The sequence below is a fragment of the Lutra lutra genome, chromosome 4, assembly GCF_902655055.1.
Source record: "Lutra lutra chromosome 4, mLutLut1.2, whole genome shotgun sequence".
Taxonomy (NCBI): domain Eukaryota; kingdom Metazoa; phylum Chordata; class Mammalia; order Carnivora; family Mustelidae; genus Lutra; species Lutra lutra.
In genome coordinates this window covers 100,251,055-100,270,074 of record NC_062281.1, presented here as the reverse complement: position 1 = coordinate 100,270,074, position 19,020 = coordinate 100,251,055, and the positions used below count along the sequence as shown (strand labels likewise).

The 19,020-nt window shown below is 37.9% G+C and overlaps 1 protein-coding gene across 5 annotated transcripts in view; it reads left to right on the top strand.

Annotated features, from left to right (window-relative positions):
- Nucleotides 1–19,020, top strand: part of LRIG2 (leucine rich repeats and immunoglobulin like domains 2) — a 68,003-nt gene that overhangs the window by 36,132 nt on the left and 12,851 nt on the right. For all 5 annotated transcript variants that reach the window (XM_047726845.1, XM_047726844.1, XM_047726843.1 and 2 more), the window contains exons 3-12: nt 956–1,030; nt 1,193–1,327; nt 1,861–2,004; nt 2,117–2,260; nt 3,155–3,298; nt 3,510–3,653; nt 6,382–6,462; nt 7,179–7,250; nt 7,388–7,456; nt 12,379–12,542. In XM_047726845.1, the coding sequence (XP_047582801.1) occupies nt 956–1,030; nt 1,193–1,327; nt 1,861–2,004; nt 2,117–2,260; nt 3,155–3,298; nt 3,510–3,653; nt 6,382–6,462; nt 7,179–7,250; nt 7,388–7,456; nt 12,379–12,542 (1,172 nt within the window). The remainder of the gene's footprint in view (nt 1–955; nt 1,031–1,192; nt 1,328–1,860; nt 2,005–2,116; nt 2,261–3,154; nt 3,299–3,509; nt 3,654–6,381; nt 6,463–7,178; nt 7,251–7,387; nt 7,457–12,378; nt 12,543–19,020) is intronic.

The window sequence follows — 19,020 nt, the reverse complement described above, 5'->3', positions numbered from 1 at the left end:
GACAAGCTTATTTGGCTTAAAGACTAGGCACTGAAGAAAGTCCTGAAAAATGCTTCAGTGGGAAATGCATGAGCTTTATGACATGGACTTTGTAACTTCGGCTGGTTTCTTGGAGGCCTTTTACTTCTGGTTTCTTTTCTGTAGTCTAGGTAATTGAGGTTGTTCAGTGATTGAAAACCAGGTTAATGAAATGTGATTATGTTGGATTTGCTAGTAAAACAGTGGAGACATTATGTTTAAAGAGCTGCTAAGATCAGATGGTGACATGTCATGTCATCTGTAAAATTAATCATAGGCTCCATCTCTCGGGCAGATTCATTTGTGGACTCAAGCAACCCTCTCTAACTTTGAGTAACTTAAAAAATGTGTGTGTGTTTTAAAAATTCACTTAATTTAGGGGCACCTGGGTGGCTCAGTGGGTTAAGCCTCTGTCTTCGGCTCAGGTCATGATCTCAGGGTCCTGGGATCGAGTCCCGCATCGGGCTCTCCGCTCGGCGGAGAACCTCCTTCCTCCTCTATCTCTCTCTCTGCCTGCCTCTCTGCCTATTTGTGATCTCTCTCTGTGAAATAAATAAATAAATTAAATAAATCTTTAAAAAAAAATTCACTTAATTTATAATTTCTTAATCTTATTTACTATAAATGTATAAAGAGATATGGGTAGGTTAATTCTTAAAGAAGGACTGGTATTAGCTGTCAGAAAAGTAACTTCAAGAACCTTGCTGGGATTAAAAATACTTGATGTGCAAAATAGTGATGTCAGTCATAAATCTACATCATGAAGAAACATTTCTTATTAAAATCTTCAATTTCTCAGTATAATGCATTTAGTCTGATTCTGAGTCATCTGCCTTTTTCAAATTTGGCACCGATCCTAAAAAATAATTATTGTCCAGAAACCAGAACTCAAGAGGCAACATTTCCCCTTCTAAATCTGTTTTTCCCCTTTGTCTAGGAAAATGAATTATAATGAGCTAACAGAAATCCCATATTTTGGAGAACCAACCTCTAATATTACTCTGCTCTCATTGTAAGTAAATCAGATTTCAGATCTTTTAAATTATGAATAGTACAGTTTTTAAAAAAAATTTTGTTTTCAGTACCCTTATTGTTGATCCTAACTGTTTAACATCCTCATGGCCTGGGGTGGGTCTCTGGCAATAGCTTCATTACAATCTTTTTTTTTTAATAGAGTCCATAATATAATCCCAGAAATAAATGCAGAAGCGTTTCAGTTTTACCCTGCTCTCGAGAATTTAGATCTCAGTTCAAATATAATATCAGAAATCAAGACCTCTTCATTTCCTCGAATGCAGCTTAAATACCTGTAAGTAGTTTAATCTAGATTTATTTTAAAGTTCATGTTTATTATTTATTGATACTTATCTTCTCAGAAATGTCTGTTATTATTGTGATATTGATATGCTTATGAAAAACAAATCTGATGGAGTCAGTTTTTTGGGTTGTTTTTTCTCTCCTATTGTCAGAAAATATTAAGTATCCAGGGTAATTTTTGAGGTTTAATTCTGGGTGTGTTTTACTAACAGTTTTGTAAAAGGTTAAATAAGATTGGTTTGTTAAAGAGTGGCTTATCTTATATAATGATAATCAACATGTGTGCTAGTGTTTTACAGTTTACCAATCATATCCATATTTACTGTATGAATATACTAGATGGATGTACTAAATGAAGCAGGTATTATCCTTATTTTGTAGTTGAAGAAACAAAGCAGTTAAATGATCTGTGAAGTTGGATGTAGTTGCTAAGTGGTAGAGCGGGGGGGCTCACTCATAGACTTTGGGTAGCTGTCAAGGGGTAGAATGTTTCACTAAATTTTTTTGTTATCTTGTTCATTTTAGAAATTTGAGTAATAATAGGATAACCATCTTGGAGGCTGGTTGCTTTGATAATTTATCCAGTTCCCTACTAGTGGTAAAGTTAAACAGGAACAGAATCAGCATGATTCCACCCAAGATTTTCAAGCTACCTCACCTCCAGTTCTTGTGAGTAACTAAATAGATGGATTTTAAAAAGGTTGTTTTTTCTTTTAAATTATTTTAATTATTGTTAGAGCAAATCGGCAAATTTCTGACTGTAAAACCATTTTTGTTAAAGGGAACTTAAAAGAAACAGGATTAAAGTAGTGGAAGGTCTGACATTCCAAGGGCTTGACTCCTTAAGATCTTTGAAGATGCAGCGGAATGGTATTAGCAAACTTAAGGATGGAGCGTTTTTTGGCTTGGATAACATGGAAGAATTGTAAGTACTGTGAAATAGAATACAATATTGTTCGAAAGGCGTCTGCCAGTGCCATTAGTGCCAAATGGCTAGGATAGTTGATTTAATTATACCCAAGTTCATTAGTTCTTTCTCCCTACTCTGATGCGAAATAATTGTATACAAAGCTCTTTAAGCTTTGTTATTGATATTGTTATTTGGTGTTTTTTTCATCATTCTTAAAAACATTTCATCTAGGGGCACCTGGGTGGCTCAGTCAGTTAAGTGTCCTGCTCTTGATTTCAGTGCAGGTCTTGATCTCAGGATTGTAAATTCAAGCCCCATGTTGGGATTCACGCTGGGCATGGAGCCTACTTTAAAAAAAAAAAAAAAATTGTCTAGAAAGCTTATATTTTTCTTAATGCTTGGAACTGATGAAAGTGATCAGGATTTACCTCGAACAGGTGTGTCAAAGTTCTTAGTGTGTTGATTTTATAGATCTGATGTTTTATTTTTATTTATTTATTTATTTATTTTTTTAAAGATTTTATTTATTTATTTGACAGAGAGAGATCACAAGTAGGCAGAAAGGCAGGCAGAGAGAGAGGGGGAAGCAGGCTCCCCGCTGAGTAGAGAGCCCGATATGGGGCTTGATCCCAGGACCCTGGGATCATGACCTGAGCCGAAAGCAGAGGCTTTAACCCACTGAGCCACCCAGGCGCCCCTAGATCTGATGTTTTAGATGGTCTTACTACCTTTTAGCAGTAAATTGTAAGTAAAATACTAGTATTTCTTGAATAGAATTTCTTGGCTCACTTGAATTGAGCAAAAAGTATATGCCTCTCTGAGCAAGACCTAATGGAGGGTTTTGGAATCTTCTCATTGCAGTGCCTTGTTTTGAAACATATTTTCTCCTTTCTTTCTCTAATTCTGCAGAGAGCTAGAGCATAATAACCTTACAGAAGTGAACAAGGGATGGTTGTATGGCTTGCGAATGTTACAACAGCTCTATGTCAGCCAGAATGCTGTTGAAAGAATCAGCCCTGATGCGTGGGAGTTCTGCCAAAGACTATCTGAACTGTGAGTGTTGGATGGCATTTCAGTGGAGGCTGTGAGACTAGAGTGTACATTGGAATAAATCACTCTCATGGCCAGTAATGAGATCTAACATCCCTCTTTATTAGAAGTTTGTTGAAAACTCTAAATTTATCACATAAATAGAATGAGAATAGGAAAGTTGAATACAATACAATACAACTAATTCTTTATCTTTCATGTTTCCTGTTCTTAGTGATTTGTCCTATAACCAGTTGACCCGCCTGGATGAATCTGCCTTTGTGGGTCTGAGCTTACTGGAGAGACTGAATTTAGGGGACAACAGAGTCACTCACATTGCTGATGGTGTATTTCGGTTTCTTTCCAATCTTCAGACACTGTAAGTACATCTGTCCTTTTTTTTTTTTTTTTTTTTTTTTTTTTTTTGCTAATTTTTTAAAAATAGTAAATAGGGACGCCTGGGTGCTCAGTTGGTTAAGTGTCTAACTATGGTGCTGGTCGTGATCTCATGGTCCTGGGATTGGGCCCTGAATTGGGCTCCCTGCACATTGGGGAATCTGCTTGTCCCTCTGTCCCTCCCCTTGCTTGTGCTCTTTCTCTCTCTCAAATAAATAAATACAATCTTAAAAAAAAAATAGTAAAGCAGAATAAAACAGCTAATCAAGCTACATGTTTATGTTTATATTAATATTTTGCAGTTCTTCTTCTATTTTATACCTTGGGACAAGAAAATCTTAATTGTGTCTGTCCCTATACATAAATCTTATTTATCTTTAGCCAGTTCAGTTTGTGCTTTAATTCTGAATTTAACCAACTTAACAACAAGGCATCTCTTATTGTGCCAGTTACTATGGAATAAAACACAGTCTGCTAATCAAGAATGCACGTTTTTTTGTTCTTCTGACCTTGAACTACTACAAGAAAACACTCATTCAGCAGGATAAGGGTGTGTAGTGGAAGGAGCTCTGGCAGGAGCGCTGTTCATTGTTGCTAATTTGCTGCATGACTTTGAACAGAAAAAAACTTAATATTTATCAGTGATCTGATGTGTGTTAGGTTCTTTCAGAATACTAGGATATTACTGTTCTTTTCCATATCAGGAGGCTGAGGTTCAGAGAGATTAAAATGATGGTTTAAAATAACACAATTTGTATTCCCAGCTGGTCTTTCATCCAAGTACTAACCAGGCCGGACCCAGCTTAGTTTCAGAGATTAGACAAAATTGGGCACATTCAGCATAAAGTCACACAGCTCATAAACGTTTGAACCAGAAGTAGAACCCAGGTCTGTTTGACACTAAAGTTCAGGTGCTTCTTACCATACTGCCAGATGAACAGAATCACTTAGCCTTCCCTAGGTGTCATTTTGCATATGTCTTCATCCAGCAGAGGATGGAGACAGGAATAAATGATTGCTACAGGCAATTTCAACTCTAAAATTCTGGGGTTTTGTAAGTTGGATGTTTTACCCTTGTCATGAAATGTAATTGGACAAAGAGGTATTTTAAACGAAATACAGTGATTTTAAACATAGAGGAGAATAAGAGAAAAAGGCTAATTAGTAGAATTTGTAGATTCTTACAGTCTCTGAATAGGGGACTTTCTGGTCTGAAAAGAGGCAAGCTCTTAACTTTGGGACCTAGGCATCAGTGAGAAAGAAAGCATGATAATTTTGTGAAGGTGTGTTTACCTGTACAAGTTTGTTTGATTTTTTTTTTTTTTTTAACTTAATGAGGCAGTCTTCCTTCACATTCGGCCTTGAAATATTTAAAGTGATTTTTTTTTTTTTTAAATCTACATTATTAGAGGTGAGCCTTGAACAGTTCAAACCCAGGAGCTTCTCTCAGATGCAGCTGCAGCCTTTTGGCAATTCAAAGAATGGCAAGCAGGTTCTTTCAGCTGATTATTACTTTTAGTATTAAAGTTTAGGAAAGTAATTGCAGAAATAAGTCATGGTTTAATGCCACAAAGAAGGTTAAGGCATAATTAGGATAAGATCAGAAAATCTTGCTTGAGGCCAGTACTCCTGCCAGAGTGTATACTTCTTACTCCCTTTGGTCAGTGAGTTCTATTTATGCTCTACTCTGGAGGTGGGGGAAAGTCCTGGAAGGTTGAGTTGTTTCAATGTTTATTCCTTAGTAAAATAAAATGAACCTGTTAGCTTTCACTTCAAATAAAGATAGAGCTAAAGGGGAAGAGTGATCTTCTATCGCCGTACTGTTACATAACCTAAAAATGTATTATGAAGAAAAGAGCTTTGTGTTTTATTATGAGATGACTTAAGGAAGCAACAGTGATTAAATATCTTTAACTGAGGGACGTGTGGGTGGCTCAGTGGGTAAGCCTCTGCCTTCGGCTCGGGTCGTGGTCTCAGGGTCCTGGGATTGAGCCCCGCATCGGGCTCTCTGCTCGGCCGGGAGCCTGCTTCCTCCTCTCTCTCTCTGCCTGCCTCTCTGCCTACTTGTCATTTCTGTCAAATAAATTAAAAAAAAAAAAAAAATCTTTAACTGATACTTCTTCCAGCAGGACACTGCATGATGCAATTGCATTTCCTCTGAGAATGCAGCGGTGGATTTTAAAAGATCCATACTTTTCCTTTTAAAAATAAGAGTGATCACTCTAGTGCAAGGGTGTATCAGTCTTGCCTCCCAAGGGGGCATGTTTAATTGCTGTCGAGCTGTGAAGCTTTATACTGACATTGTTCTTTGTTAGCCATTTTACGTTTAAGAGCCCACGGGAAGACTTGGGTCACCCCGAAATCCCATTAGTCTAAAATCACATTTGGAAGCCATATCCCCTGCGTCCTGAAATCCTTTTTGCAGGACCCTGACTATAATTTTTAATATGCTAACAAAATTAGGGGCTATTAGATAGTAAGATTAATTCTCTTAGCAGGTTGCTTTATTTATCAAGGCCAGCTTAACCCTTTGCTTATGAGAATCGGTTCTTATGTGCTTATTGCAGATATTCTCTAAAAAAAGAGTCGAGTCATCTTCATAAGTAACTGTTAAAATAAGGATGAAAATTAGTATTGTCATGCCAGGATGATGCCCAGCGTTGTCATGGCCCTGTGAACTAACATAACCTGTCCTTGATATTTTTTTTTAGAAACTTAAGGAACAATGAAATTTCATGGGCCATAGAAGATGCTAGTGAAGCTTTTGCTGGACTCACAAGTCTCACTAAATTGTATGTATTTATAATATTTATGTATGCGGTGTACTTTCAAGAACCAGTTGTATGTGTGATTGCATTATGTCTTTTTGCTATGGCTGGAAAGTCAGCCTTTTGACTCACCCACTAAAGGAAGAACCTTTTTGTTTACTAAATTTTTTGTTTATTGGTGGCCTTAAGTCTTATTTATTTAGTTAGTATTGGGACATTTCTATTGAGAAAAGCTGTCTAATGGGCACTCAAAGAGGTTATTCATAGAAGTAGACTTAATGAGTCACATAAAAGAAATGCACTGAGAAACCAGAGTTGAAGCAGTATTCTTTTTACTCATATGAAATTTATGGGTAATTTATCTAGAAAGAGAGGAATTCTCTCAAGTAAGATTTTAGATCTTCTCTCCTGAGAATTTCTCCAAAGCTTCACACTTGTCTGAATTTCTTTGACCTGATCTTTTGCCAAGAAGGGAGAGATTGGGACTCTAATCCAGTTTCTCACATGAAATTTAGCAGGGCATCACCGGTCCTCACCACTGTTCACAGCACCTCGTTGAGCTCCAACCTCTTAATAGAGGCCTTCATTCTGTGCTTTGCATTAGTTGGTGATAAAGGTTCACAACTTTCTTAAAAATGCATGTTAAGCTTATTTTCACTTTTTATAGGTAAATGTTTGATTTAATGAATTAAATTTTGCTTAGTGGAGAACTTTACTAGAAAGGTCTGTTTGTATTTCAGAATCTTACAAGGAAATCAAATTAAGTCAATTACAAAGAAAGCATTCATTGGCCTTGAATCCCTTGAGCATCTGTAAGTATTTTGCATCCATTTGCTCAGTATATAAATAATCTTTGCTATTAACAGAGGTTCTTATGACCACTTAAAGTGTTCATATAATTTCATTGTAGAAATGGTGACCGGTAATATTTTATTTCTCTTCATTTCAGAGATTTGAACAACAATGCTATAATGTCTATCCAAGAAAATGCTTTTTCTCAGACTCGCTTGAAAGAACTGTACGTAACAAGTTTTTTTGTCACCGATCATTAGATCATTATCCATACTTCTGCTCTTAAAAGTGAGATGCATGTGACCCATGTGTTTCCAAAAACACACAATTTAGGCAGGGAAAAAAAAAGTTAATATTCAGTTATTTTAGTGACTGGATATAATTTTAAAATAACCCAAGATCGAAAAGCCTAGAATTTATGGCACCAAACTGTTTTCATGTGCTTTTAGTTAAAAAGACCTTAGCATGGCTCCTTGTGCTTTAGGTATATCTTCCTGTTCCTTTTCTTCCCCCTGTTTATTTTTGGATTATTGGAAAAATGTGTTCCTAGTATCCTTAGGTGGGAACCTTAGGGTGGATTACAGTTAAGGCATTAGGTAATTTGTTAGAGATAATTTAGCACATTCAGTATTGTCAGAAGGAATGTCTCTAATCTGTTTTTCCAAATTACTAAAATGGTCAAACACTATTCAAAATAGTTGTGATAGAAGAACACATATTACTTCATACCCTTTTTAATTTATGATTTTTACGAAATTGCTCTTACTGATTTAGAGATTTCCCCCCGGGGGGTGGATAGGGTGGTTAGTTGGGCACTAGTATTAGTTTTATTAGTTTTAAACTCTGGTGACTTGATTGTTGAGCCAGTGTTAAGAATCAGTGGCCTTGCTTCAGAACCACACACAAGAAGGACTGTGGACCAGAACTGGTCCATGAAGAGATAAAGATAGAAATTCATAGTGTTTAGAAACTTTTAAACAATTTGACATTACTCTGACACTTTTGTTGAATATTACAGTATTAATCTACAACAGATTGGAAATTTATAAAACTGGTCCTTCATCACAGGTAGTTTGAGATGCACTGAAATGTGTGAAGTCAAACTCCCTTGATTTCAGATTTCTGCTTCATTCTTTACACCTGTGTGACATTGGGAAAATTTAGCCTAAGACTCAGTTTCCCTTCTCAAAATGGAAGTTGTACATACCTCCCTCAGAGTTTATGTAAGGATAAATTAGATGATTTGTTTATTCAAGAAATATTTATTGTCGTCTGCTATGTAAGGTGTACTGTCCTAGATGCTAAAAACACAGGAGTGAACAAGACAAAAATCTCTGTCTTCATAGCATATTACAATGAATTCTAGTAAGGGAATCAAAGAATAAGTCAGTAGGTACATAGTATCTCATCAGGTAATAAGAGTTCTGAAGGAAAGTAAAGGTGGGTCACAGGTATGGAGAGTGACCAGGATTTTAGATAAAGTAGTGAAGGAAGGCCTTTTTTTGGGGGGGTGGGGGGGTGGAGATAATAACATTTGAGTCAGGACCTTAGTGGCAAAGCCTTGAATACTGGGTGAAGAGCATTCCAGGCAGAAAAAAGCAAGTGAAAAGGCCCTGAGGTAGGAGCTTGCATTTTATGCTTGAAGAACAGCAAAGACAACAGTGTAGCTGGAAGAGAGCAAGAGGAAGAAGAGGCGGGTAGGAGGTGAGGTCAGAGAATTAATCAGGAACCAGACCACCCAGGGCCTAATGAGTCATGAGGACTTTGGATTTTTTTTTCCTCTAAATTCATTAGGAAACTTTAGAAGGTTTTGAGAAGGTGCTAAGCACAGAGGCTGGCACATAGTGAAAGTTGAATAACTAATACTAATGAAATAAAAATGTTATGGGAATCATTATTAGTTATTTTCTGCCAGACTTTTAAGTGGCTTTTTTTTTTTCTGGTCAGCATTTTTTTTTTTTTTTAAAGATTTTTTATTTATTTATTTGACAGAGATTACAAGTAGGCAGAGAGGCAGGCAGAGAGGCAGGCAGAGAGAGAGACAGAGAGAGAGAGAGGGAGGAAGCAGGCTCCCTGCTGAGCAGAGAGCCCGATGTAGGGCTCGATCCCAGGACCCTGGGATCATGACCTGAGCCGAAGGCAGAGGCTTTAACCCGCTGAGCCACCCAGGCGCCCCTGGTCAGCATATTTTGATTTATTTCTCCTAGGCTTAACTTTTTTTTTTCTTCTTTAAAAAATTTAAATTCAACTCATTAACATATAACAATGTATTATTGGTTTCAGAGGCAGAGATCAGTGATTCATCAGTCTTATAACTATTAGTCATTATATTATGTGTTGTCCTTAATGCCCAACCCCCATCCCCCTCCCCTCCAGCAACCCTCAGTTTAACTTTCAAGGGCACACCTTAGTGCATTTCAGTATTACCCATTTTTTGTCCATGGTAATCTGATGGCCACCATAAGGTTTTAACTCTTGTTAATGAGAGCTAAGTGTAAAATGTAATTTAGGTAGTAGGTGAAAGCAGATCATGTAGTTTCAGTCTTTAGTCATTTGGTAATTTGAGAATTGGTTTGAACAAACTGCTAACGGAGGAAACTGTAACATACCTTTTTTACTGAGAAATTTTGGTTGCTTTTGGTTTACTTTAAGTCATATTTACAATACTGTTACATCAAGATTTATTAAAATGTATCCTTGTGCTTTCTGGTATCCTTTACAGTGCTTTGCATAAATATTAGGGGGAAATGGGAAAGTCATATGTAAATTAAAAAATATTTTGCGTTAAACTTGCATAATCATGGTAGAAACAGTAGAAAACATATAGTTAAAGCAAGAAGGAGAGTAAGTCCCTAGATCCCCACTACTCTTGAAACAATCACTCTTAATATTTTGGTGTATATCTGTCCACACACTTTTTGAGAGAATGCAGACTATTCTGAGAGGTCCTTGGGGGCAGGTTGGTTAGCACTGAGGCTGGAAAGATGCAAAAGAAACATAACTAAAGGGAAGTAATGTGAATTCAGTGGCATCTGTGTACAGACATTGTGCTAAATGCTTTATTTAAAATTTATTTTTGAGGTAGACCTTCTCTAACCCATTTTCCAGAAATAGAAACTGAGATTTTAGAGACATTAAGTATTTTGCCCAAGGTAAGTAGCAGAATAGGAGTAAGTCCAGGTCTCATGAGTCCAGCTTATACCCAAGAAAGCATAAATCAGACCACGTCACTCTTCTGTTTTTAACCTTCCAGTGGCTTCCCGTACAACACATAGGAAGAAAATACCTCAAATTCTTTTCTTAGTTTGCAAAGCACCTGCATGGCCTGGTCTTCCCTGCCCAGCTCCCTGACCTTGTCCTTGTCACTGCCCCTTCCCTCACCGTGCTCTAGCCTCAGTGGCCTTGCCTTTCCTCCTGAGCACTGGGCCTGTCTGCCTCAAGGTCTTTGCATACAGTTTCCTATGTGTGCGACACTCTCCCCTCAGGTCTTTGTGGGATTTGCTCTCTTGCTTCTTTCAGGTCTTTGCCTAAATGCCATCTCTTCAAAGTATTTTTCCCTGACTGCTTGATCTAAATTAGTAGCTGCCCTCTCTTTACCTTTGCCTAGCTTTGTTTTTCTTGATAGCACTACCTTTCTGACATTGTGCTTTGCCTTTATTTGTTCACTGCTTGTCTCTAATGAATATGTAAGGTCTGTGAGGTCTGTATCTGCACGGCCTAGAACAGTCCCTCGCAGAGAGGAGACTCAAATGTTTGTCTATCAGTGAATGAACATAATGAAGAACCCTGAAATGCAAAAGGTAACTTTTGGCCCGATTAATTAAAATAACCCTTAGTCAAGTAAGGCTTTTGAGATACCATTGAAGACTGATTGAAACGTCTTCGGAATCACATCTTAGATATTTTAAGACTAAATGAGGATTTGGGTATTGCACATAAAACAAGTCACAGTCTTCTCCAAATCATTTGCTCTCACTACTTCCAGGTGGATGGGACATTCATGGGGTCATTAAGAGAAAACCGATCTTATTTTTCTGATTATGTTTTATAGCCCTATCATAGACAACAAATAAAATTTCACTGTTTCCTAGTTTAAGTTGCAGTACACATTGCCACAGGGATGAAATGTTTTCAGTCTTTTCTTTTAAGATTTTATTTATTTGTCAGAGAGAGAGAGGAAGAGCAGCAAGGAGGAGGAGAGAGCAAGGAGGGGGAGAAGCAGACTCCCCGCTGAGCAGGGAGCCCGATGTGGGACTCCATCCCAGCACCCTGGGATCACGACCCGAGCTGAAGGCAGACGCTTAACCCACTGAGTCACCAAGGCGTCCCAATGTTTTTAGTCTTAATGAAATAATTTGAAAATAATCCTTGTGGAATTATTGTGGAATATTCTTTTGGAAAATATCTTCTCCACAACAAACATGTCTCTGTGCTGCAATGTATATGGTAAGCTTTCCCCTAGACTTTTCTGGGAAAAATCTTAAACCTCAAAAACTGAAAGGAAGGTACAGTTAACATCCATATTCCCTTTACCTAGATTTACTGCTTGTTAACTTTTTGCTAAATTTGTGATGTTTCTCTCCCTTCCTCCTCCCATCTCTCTTTCCTTCTTCCATCTCTTTCTATCCCTCTCTCCTCTCCACACACACGACTACTTTGCTTAGCCATTTGATAGTCAGTTGCAGGCATCATGACACTTGACCCCTAAATATCTCGGCATGTATGTCCCAAGAACAACAATGTTTTCCTACATATAGCCACAGCACTATTATCTCATTCAATTAAATTAACTTTGATAAAGTAATAGTAACTGATATGGAGTCCATACTCATTTCCCCAGTGCCAAAAAATGTTCCTTGTAGATATTTCTTCCAGTCTAGAATCGTGCACTGCATTTGGGTATGAGCTTTTAGTCTCCTTTAATCTAAAATAGGTCTCTTACTGTTGTTTTGCCCCTTTTCTTAATGTCTTGGATGACACTGATGTATTTGAGGAATTGAGGCTGACGGTCTGAATTTGTGTTCTTGTGGTTTGATTCAGGTTGAGCACTTTTTGGAGAGAAGAATGCATGGGTGTGCAGTAAGCTTTTAATGGTGAAGAAACAGAATGAAAAGTAAAGGGTCTTTCTTTTTTTCTTGGCTTCTGCAGGATTCTGAACACAAGCAGTTTACTCTGTGACTGCCATTTGAAGTGGTTGCTTCGGTGGCTGGTCGATAATAACTTCCAGCATTCTGTGAACGTAAGCTGTGCACACCCTGAGTGGCTAGCAGGGCAGAGCATCCTGAATGTGGACCTGAAAGACTTTGTCTGTGGTTTGTATTTTGCTTTAAAATTTTTTATACTACATGCTGTCTTTTTAAAACACGCTGTCTTTTTATTTTATTATTAATTATTTGTTATTTATTTTATTATTACTGTTTTTTTCATCATGATAAGTGTACTCTTTAATCTCCATCTCTTCTGACCACCCCCCACCCCTGGTAACCATCAGTTTGTTCTTTATGGCTAAGAGTCATTTCTTGGTTTGTCTCTCTTTATTTTTCCCTTTGCTTGCTGTTTTGTTTCTGAAATTCTGTATATCAGTGAAATCTTGTGATACTTGTCTTTTGCTCTCTGACTTATTTCACTTAGTGTTATACTCTCTAGCTCCATTCGTGTCACTGCAGATGGTAACTTTTCTTTCTTTTTTATGGCTAAGTAATATTCCATTGTATGTATAGACCACATCTTTATCCATTCATCTATAAATCTATAAATAAAAAACACAGGGGTCCGTGTATCTCTTTCAGTTCATGTTTTTGTATTCTTTGGGTAGTGTGGCTCCTGGGTTGCAGGGTAGTTCTATTTTTAATTTTTTGAGGACCCTCCATACTGTTTTTTTCTGTAGTGGCTGCATCAGTTTGCATTCCCACCAACAATGTAGGAGGGTTCCCTTTTGTCCACATCCTTTCCAACACTTGTTGTGTACTATGTCTTTGATTTTAGCCAGTCTGACACATGTAGGGGTGATATCTCATTGAGGTTATGATTTGCATTTCCCTGATGATGAGTGCTCTTGAGCATCTTTTCATGTGTCTGTTGGCCATCTCTGTCTTTTTGGAGAAATGTCTGTTTGTGTCTTCTGCCTATTTTTTTTTTTTAAGGATTTATTTATTTACTTTAGAGAGAGTACATGAGTGGGAGGGGCAGAGGGAGAGAGAATCTCAAGTAGACTCTGCACTGAGCGTGCAGCCCAGTGCGGGGCTCGATCTCATGACCCTCAGATCATGGCTTGAGCCGAAACCAAGTCAGATGCTCAACTGACTGTGCCACCCAGGCACCCCTGCCCATTTTTAAATTGGATTATTTGGTTTGGGGTATATTGTGTTGTATCAGTTCTTTATATATTTTGGATATTAACCCTTTATTGGATATGTCATTTGCAAACATCTTCTCCCATTCTGTAGGTTGCCTTTTAGTTTTGTTGGTTGTTTCCTTTGCTGTGCAGAATTTTTTCTTTTGCTTAGATTTTATTTTATTTATTAGAGAACGAGAACACGCACACAAGCAGAGGGAGTGGCAGGCAGAGGGAGAGGGAGAAGCAGGCTTCCCATGGAGCAAGGAGCCTGCTGCAGGACTGATCCCAGGACCCTGAGGTCATGACTGAGCTGAAGGCAGATGGTTAACAGACTGAGTCACCCAGGTGCCCCTGTGCAGAAATTTTTTTTTTTTTTAAGATTTTATTTATTTGTCAGAGAAAGAGGAGAGCGAGCGAGCACAGGCAGACAGAATGGCAGGCAGAGGCAGAGGGAGAAGCAGGCTCCCCGCCAAGCAAGGAGCCCCATGCGGGACTCATTCCCAGGACGCTGGGATCATGACCTGAGCCGAAGGCAGCTGCTTAACCAACTGAGCCACCCAGGCGTCCCCAGAAATTTTTTATATTGGTGTAGTCCCAATAGTTTATTTTTGCTTTTGTTTCTCTAGAAACAAATCTAGGAAAATGTTGGCTACTGCTTAGGTCAGAGAAGTTGCTGCCTGTGCTCTCTTCTAGGATTTTTATGGTTTCAGGTCTCACATTTAGGTGTTTAGTCCATTCTGAGTTGATGTTTGTGTATGGTGAAAGAAAGTGGTCCAGTTTCATTCTTTCACATGTAGCTGACCAGTATTCCCAGCACCGTTTGTTGAAGCAACTTTTTCCAATTGTATATTCATTCCTCTTTGTTGAAGGTGAATTGACCATATAGTCGTGGGCTTATTTTGGGGTTTTCTGTTCTATTCCGTTGATCTGTGTGTCTGTTTTTATGCCATATTAACTACTGTCACTTTATAGTATAACTTGCAATCTGGAATTGTGGTATCTCCAGTTTGTTTTTCTGTGTCACGATGGCTTTGCCTACTTGAGGTCTTTTGTGGTTCCATACAGATTTTAGGATTGTTCTAGTTCTTTGAGAATGCTGTTGATATTTTGATAGGAATTGCATTAAATGTGTAGATTGCTTAGGGTAGGGCAAACATTTTAACAGTATTTGCCTTCTAATCCATGAATGTGGAATCTCTTTCCATTTCTTTGCATCATCTTTAACTTCTTTCATCAGTGTTCTATAGTTTTTAGAGTACAGGGCTTTCACCTCTTTGGTTAAATTTATTCCTAGACATTTTATTGGTATTGGTTTAATTGTGAATGGGATTGTTTTTTTAATTTCACTTTCTGCTGCTTCATAATTAGTGTATAGGAATGCAACAGATATCTGTACATTGATTTTGTGTTTTGCAACCTTACCGAATTTATCAGTTCTAGTGAGTATTTTTTTGGTAGAGTCTTAAGGTTTTCTATATATAATATCATGTCATCTGCAAATAGTAGAAGTTTTACTTCTTCCTTACTGATTCAGATGCTTTTTATTTCTTTATGTTGTCTGGTTGCTGTGGCTAGGACTTCTAGTACTCTGTTGAATAACAATGTTGAAAGTGGACATCTTGTCTTGTTCTTGACCTTAGGGGAAAAGCTCTCAGTTTTTCACCGTTGAGTATGATGTTGGCTGTGGGTTTTTCATCTAAGACCTTTAGTATGTTGAGATATGTTCCCTTTAGACCTACTTGGTAGAGGGTTTTTATCATGAGTGGATGTTGTACTTTTGTCAGATGCTTTTTCTGCATCTGTTGAAATGATCATATGGTTGTTATCCTTTCTCTTACTGATGTGATGTTTTGTGCATATTAAACCATCCTTGCATTATAGGAATAAATCCCTGTTGATTGCAGTATATGATTTTAAAAAACATTTTATTGGATTTGGTTTGGTAATATTTTGTTTTTTTTGTTTTGTTTTGTTTTGTTTTTAAAGATTTTATTTATTCATTTGACAGACAGAGATCACAAGTAGGCAGAGAGGCAGGCAGAGAGAGAGAGGAGGAAGCAGGCTCCCTGCTGAGCAGAGAGCCCGACGTGGGGCTCGATCCCAGGACCCTGGGACCATGACCCGAGCCGAAGGCAGAGGCTTTAACCCACTGAGCCACCCAGGCGCCCCCAGTTTGGTAATATTTTGTTGAGGATTTTGCATCTATATTCATAAGAGATATTGGTCTGTTCTCTTTTTTTGTAATGTCTTTATCTGGTTTTGGTATTGGGGTAATATTGGCTTCATAGAATGAATTTGGAAGTTTCCTTCCTCTTGTGTTCTTTGGAATAGTTTGAGAAGAATGGGTATTAATTCTTCTTTAAATGTTTGGTAGAATTCAACTATGAATTCATCTGGTCCTGGACTGGTTTTTTTGAGAATTTTTTGATTATTGATTCAATTTCATTGCTGGTAATTGGGCTGTTCAAGCTTTTTTTTTTTTTTTTTTTTTTTTTTCTTCCTACATTAGTTTTGGGGGGTTATATTTTCTAGAAATTTACCTATTTCTTCTAAGTTGTTGAATTTGTTGATATTTAGGTTTTCATAATACTCTGTTAAAATTATATTTCTATGGTGTTGGTTGTTATTTCTCTTCTTTCATTAGTAATCTTATTTATTTGGGTCCTTTCTCTCTTTCTCTCTCTTTTTTTTTTAAATTTTTTTTTTTTTTAATAAACATATATTTTTATCCCCAGGGGTACAGGTCTGTGAATCGCCAGGTTTACACACTTCACAGCACTCACCATAGCACATACCCTCCCCAATGTCCACCCCCCCCACCCCCCTCCCCCCATCAACCCTCAGTTTGTTTTGTGAGATTAAGAGTCACTTGTGGTTTGTCTCCCTCCCAATCCCATCTTGTTTTATTTACTCTTCTCCTACCCCCTTAACCCCCCATGTTGCATCTCCTCTCCCTCATATCAGGGAGATCATATGATAGTTGTCTTTCTCCGATTGACTTATTTCGCTAAGCATGATACCCTCTAGTTCCATCTACGTCGTCGCAAATGGCAAGATTTCATTTCTTTTGATGGCTGCATAGTATTCCATTGTGTATATATACCACATCTTCTTTATCCATTCGTCTGTTGATGGACATCTAGGTTCTTTCCATAGTTTGGCTATTGTAGACATTGCTGCTATAAACATTCGGGTGCAGGTGCCCCTTCGGATCACTACATTTGTATCTTTAGGGTAAATACCCAGTAGTGCAGTTGCTGGGTCATAGGGTAGTTTTATTTTCAACATTTTGAGGAACCTCCATGCTGTTTTCCAGAGCAGTTGCACCAGCTTGCATTCCCACCAACAGTGTAGGAGGGTTCCCCTTTCTCCGCATCCTCGCCAGCATCTGTCATTTCCTGACTTGTTAATTTTAGCCATTCTGACTGGTGTGAGGTGATATCTCATTGTGGTTTTGATTTGTATTTCCCTGATGCCAAGTGATATGGAGCACTTTTTCATGTGTCTGTTGGCCATCTGGATGTCTTCTTTGCAGAAGCAAACTCAACACCCAAAGAACAAATAATCCAATCAAGAAATGGGCAGAAGACATGAACAGACATCTCTCTCTCTCTTTTTAAGTGAATCTTGCCTAGAGGTTTATCAATTTTTTCTTGATCTTTTCAGAGAACCAGCTCCTAGTTTCATTGATCTGTTGTTTTTTTTAGTTTCTATGTCATTTATTTCTGCTCTTATATTATTATTTCCTGTCTTTTGCTGGGTTTGGGTTTTCTTTTTCTAGCTTCTTTAGGTGTAAGATTAGGTTGTTTATTAAAGGTTTTTCTTGCTTCTTGAGGTAAGTCTGTATTGTTGTAAACTTCCCTCTTAGAACTACTTTTGTCGTATCCCACAGATTATGGACTCTGTTTTCATTTTCATTTGTTTTCATGTAATTCTTTATTTCTTCTTTGATTTCTTGGTTGACCTATTCATTGTTTTGTTTTGTTTTTTTTTAAAGATTTTATTTATTTATTTGACAGAGATCACAAGTAGGCAGAGAAGCAGGACAGAGAGAGAGAAGGAAGCAGGCTCCCTGCTGAGCAGACAGCCCGACGCGGGGCTCGATCCCAGGACCCTGGGATCATGACCTGAGGCAGAGGTTTTAACCCACTGAGCCACCCAGGCACCCCCCACATTCATTGTTTTATTTGTTTATTTTTTAAAAGATTTATTTTGGGGGTGCATCTGGATGTCGCAGTTGGTTAGGTGTCTGACTCTTGGTTTCAGCTCAGGTCATGATCTCAGAGTCATCGCATCAAGTTCACATCGGGCTTTACTCTCTGCAGAGTCTGCTTAAAGATTCTCTCTCTCTTTCTCTGTCCCACACCCCCGCCCTGCCATGTACTCTCTTCTCTCAAATAAATAAATTAATCTTAAAAACAAAAAAAAATTATTTTTAGGTAATCTCTATACCTAACATGGGCTTGAACTTAGAACTCTGAGATAAAGAGCCACATGCTCACTCTATCAACTAAGCCAGCCAGGCTGCCCATCCCATTCAGTGGTATAATAACATGTTATTTAACCTCCATATATTGTGCTCTTTTCTATATTTTTTATTGTGGTTGATTTCTTTCTTTTTTTTCTTTTTCTTTCTTTCTCTTTTTAAAAAAAAGATTTATTTATTTATTTGTTTATTTATTAGAGACAGAGAGAATGAGAGACAAGAAGAGAAGGAACACAAGTCCAGGGAGTGGTATAGAGGGAGAAGCCAGCATCCCACAGAGCAGGGAGCCCAGTGTGAGGCTTGATCCCAGGACCCTGGGATCATGATCTGAGCTGAGGCAGATGCTTAACTTAATGACTGAGCCACCCATGAGCCCCTTGTGGTTGATTCCTAGTTTCATAGCATTGTGGTCAGAAAAGATGCATGGTATACACTTAACTGTCTTAACAACAGAATGGAAAAAAATTAAGCCAGGATGCTTTCACTTTTTTAGTTTTTATTTTTTTATTTTATTTATTTACTTACTTGACAGAGCACAAGTTGGCAGAGCGGCAGGTAGCGGGAGAGAAGTGGGCTCTCCGCTGAGCCGGGAGCCCAATTTGGGGCTCAATTCTGGGACCCTGGGGTCATGCCCTGAGCTGAAGGCAGACGCCCAAACAACTGAGTCACCCAGGCACCCCAACCAGAATGCTTTCTAACTAGCATATCTATTTCCATTTCTCTGTGTTCTTCTGTGAAATTTTTATATTTTGTAATCGTAGATTTAATTTTGTATTCTTTGACTTAATATATCATAAGCAAGTTTTTTCCTGTGTGTTCTTCAGTGATCATTTTCAGTGTCAGTATAGTATAACAGCATCTTTATGAATGTAGGCTTTTCCCTTTTAGGGGGTTGTTAACCTTTATTTTTTATTTTTTATTTTTTTAAGATTTTATTTATTTATTTGACAGAGATCACAAGTAGGCA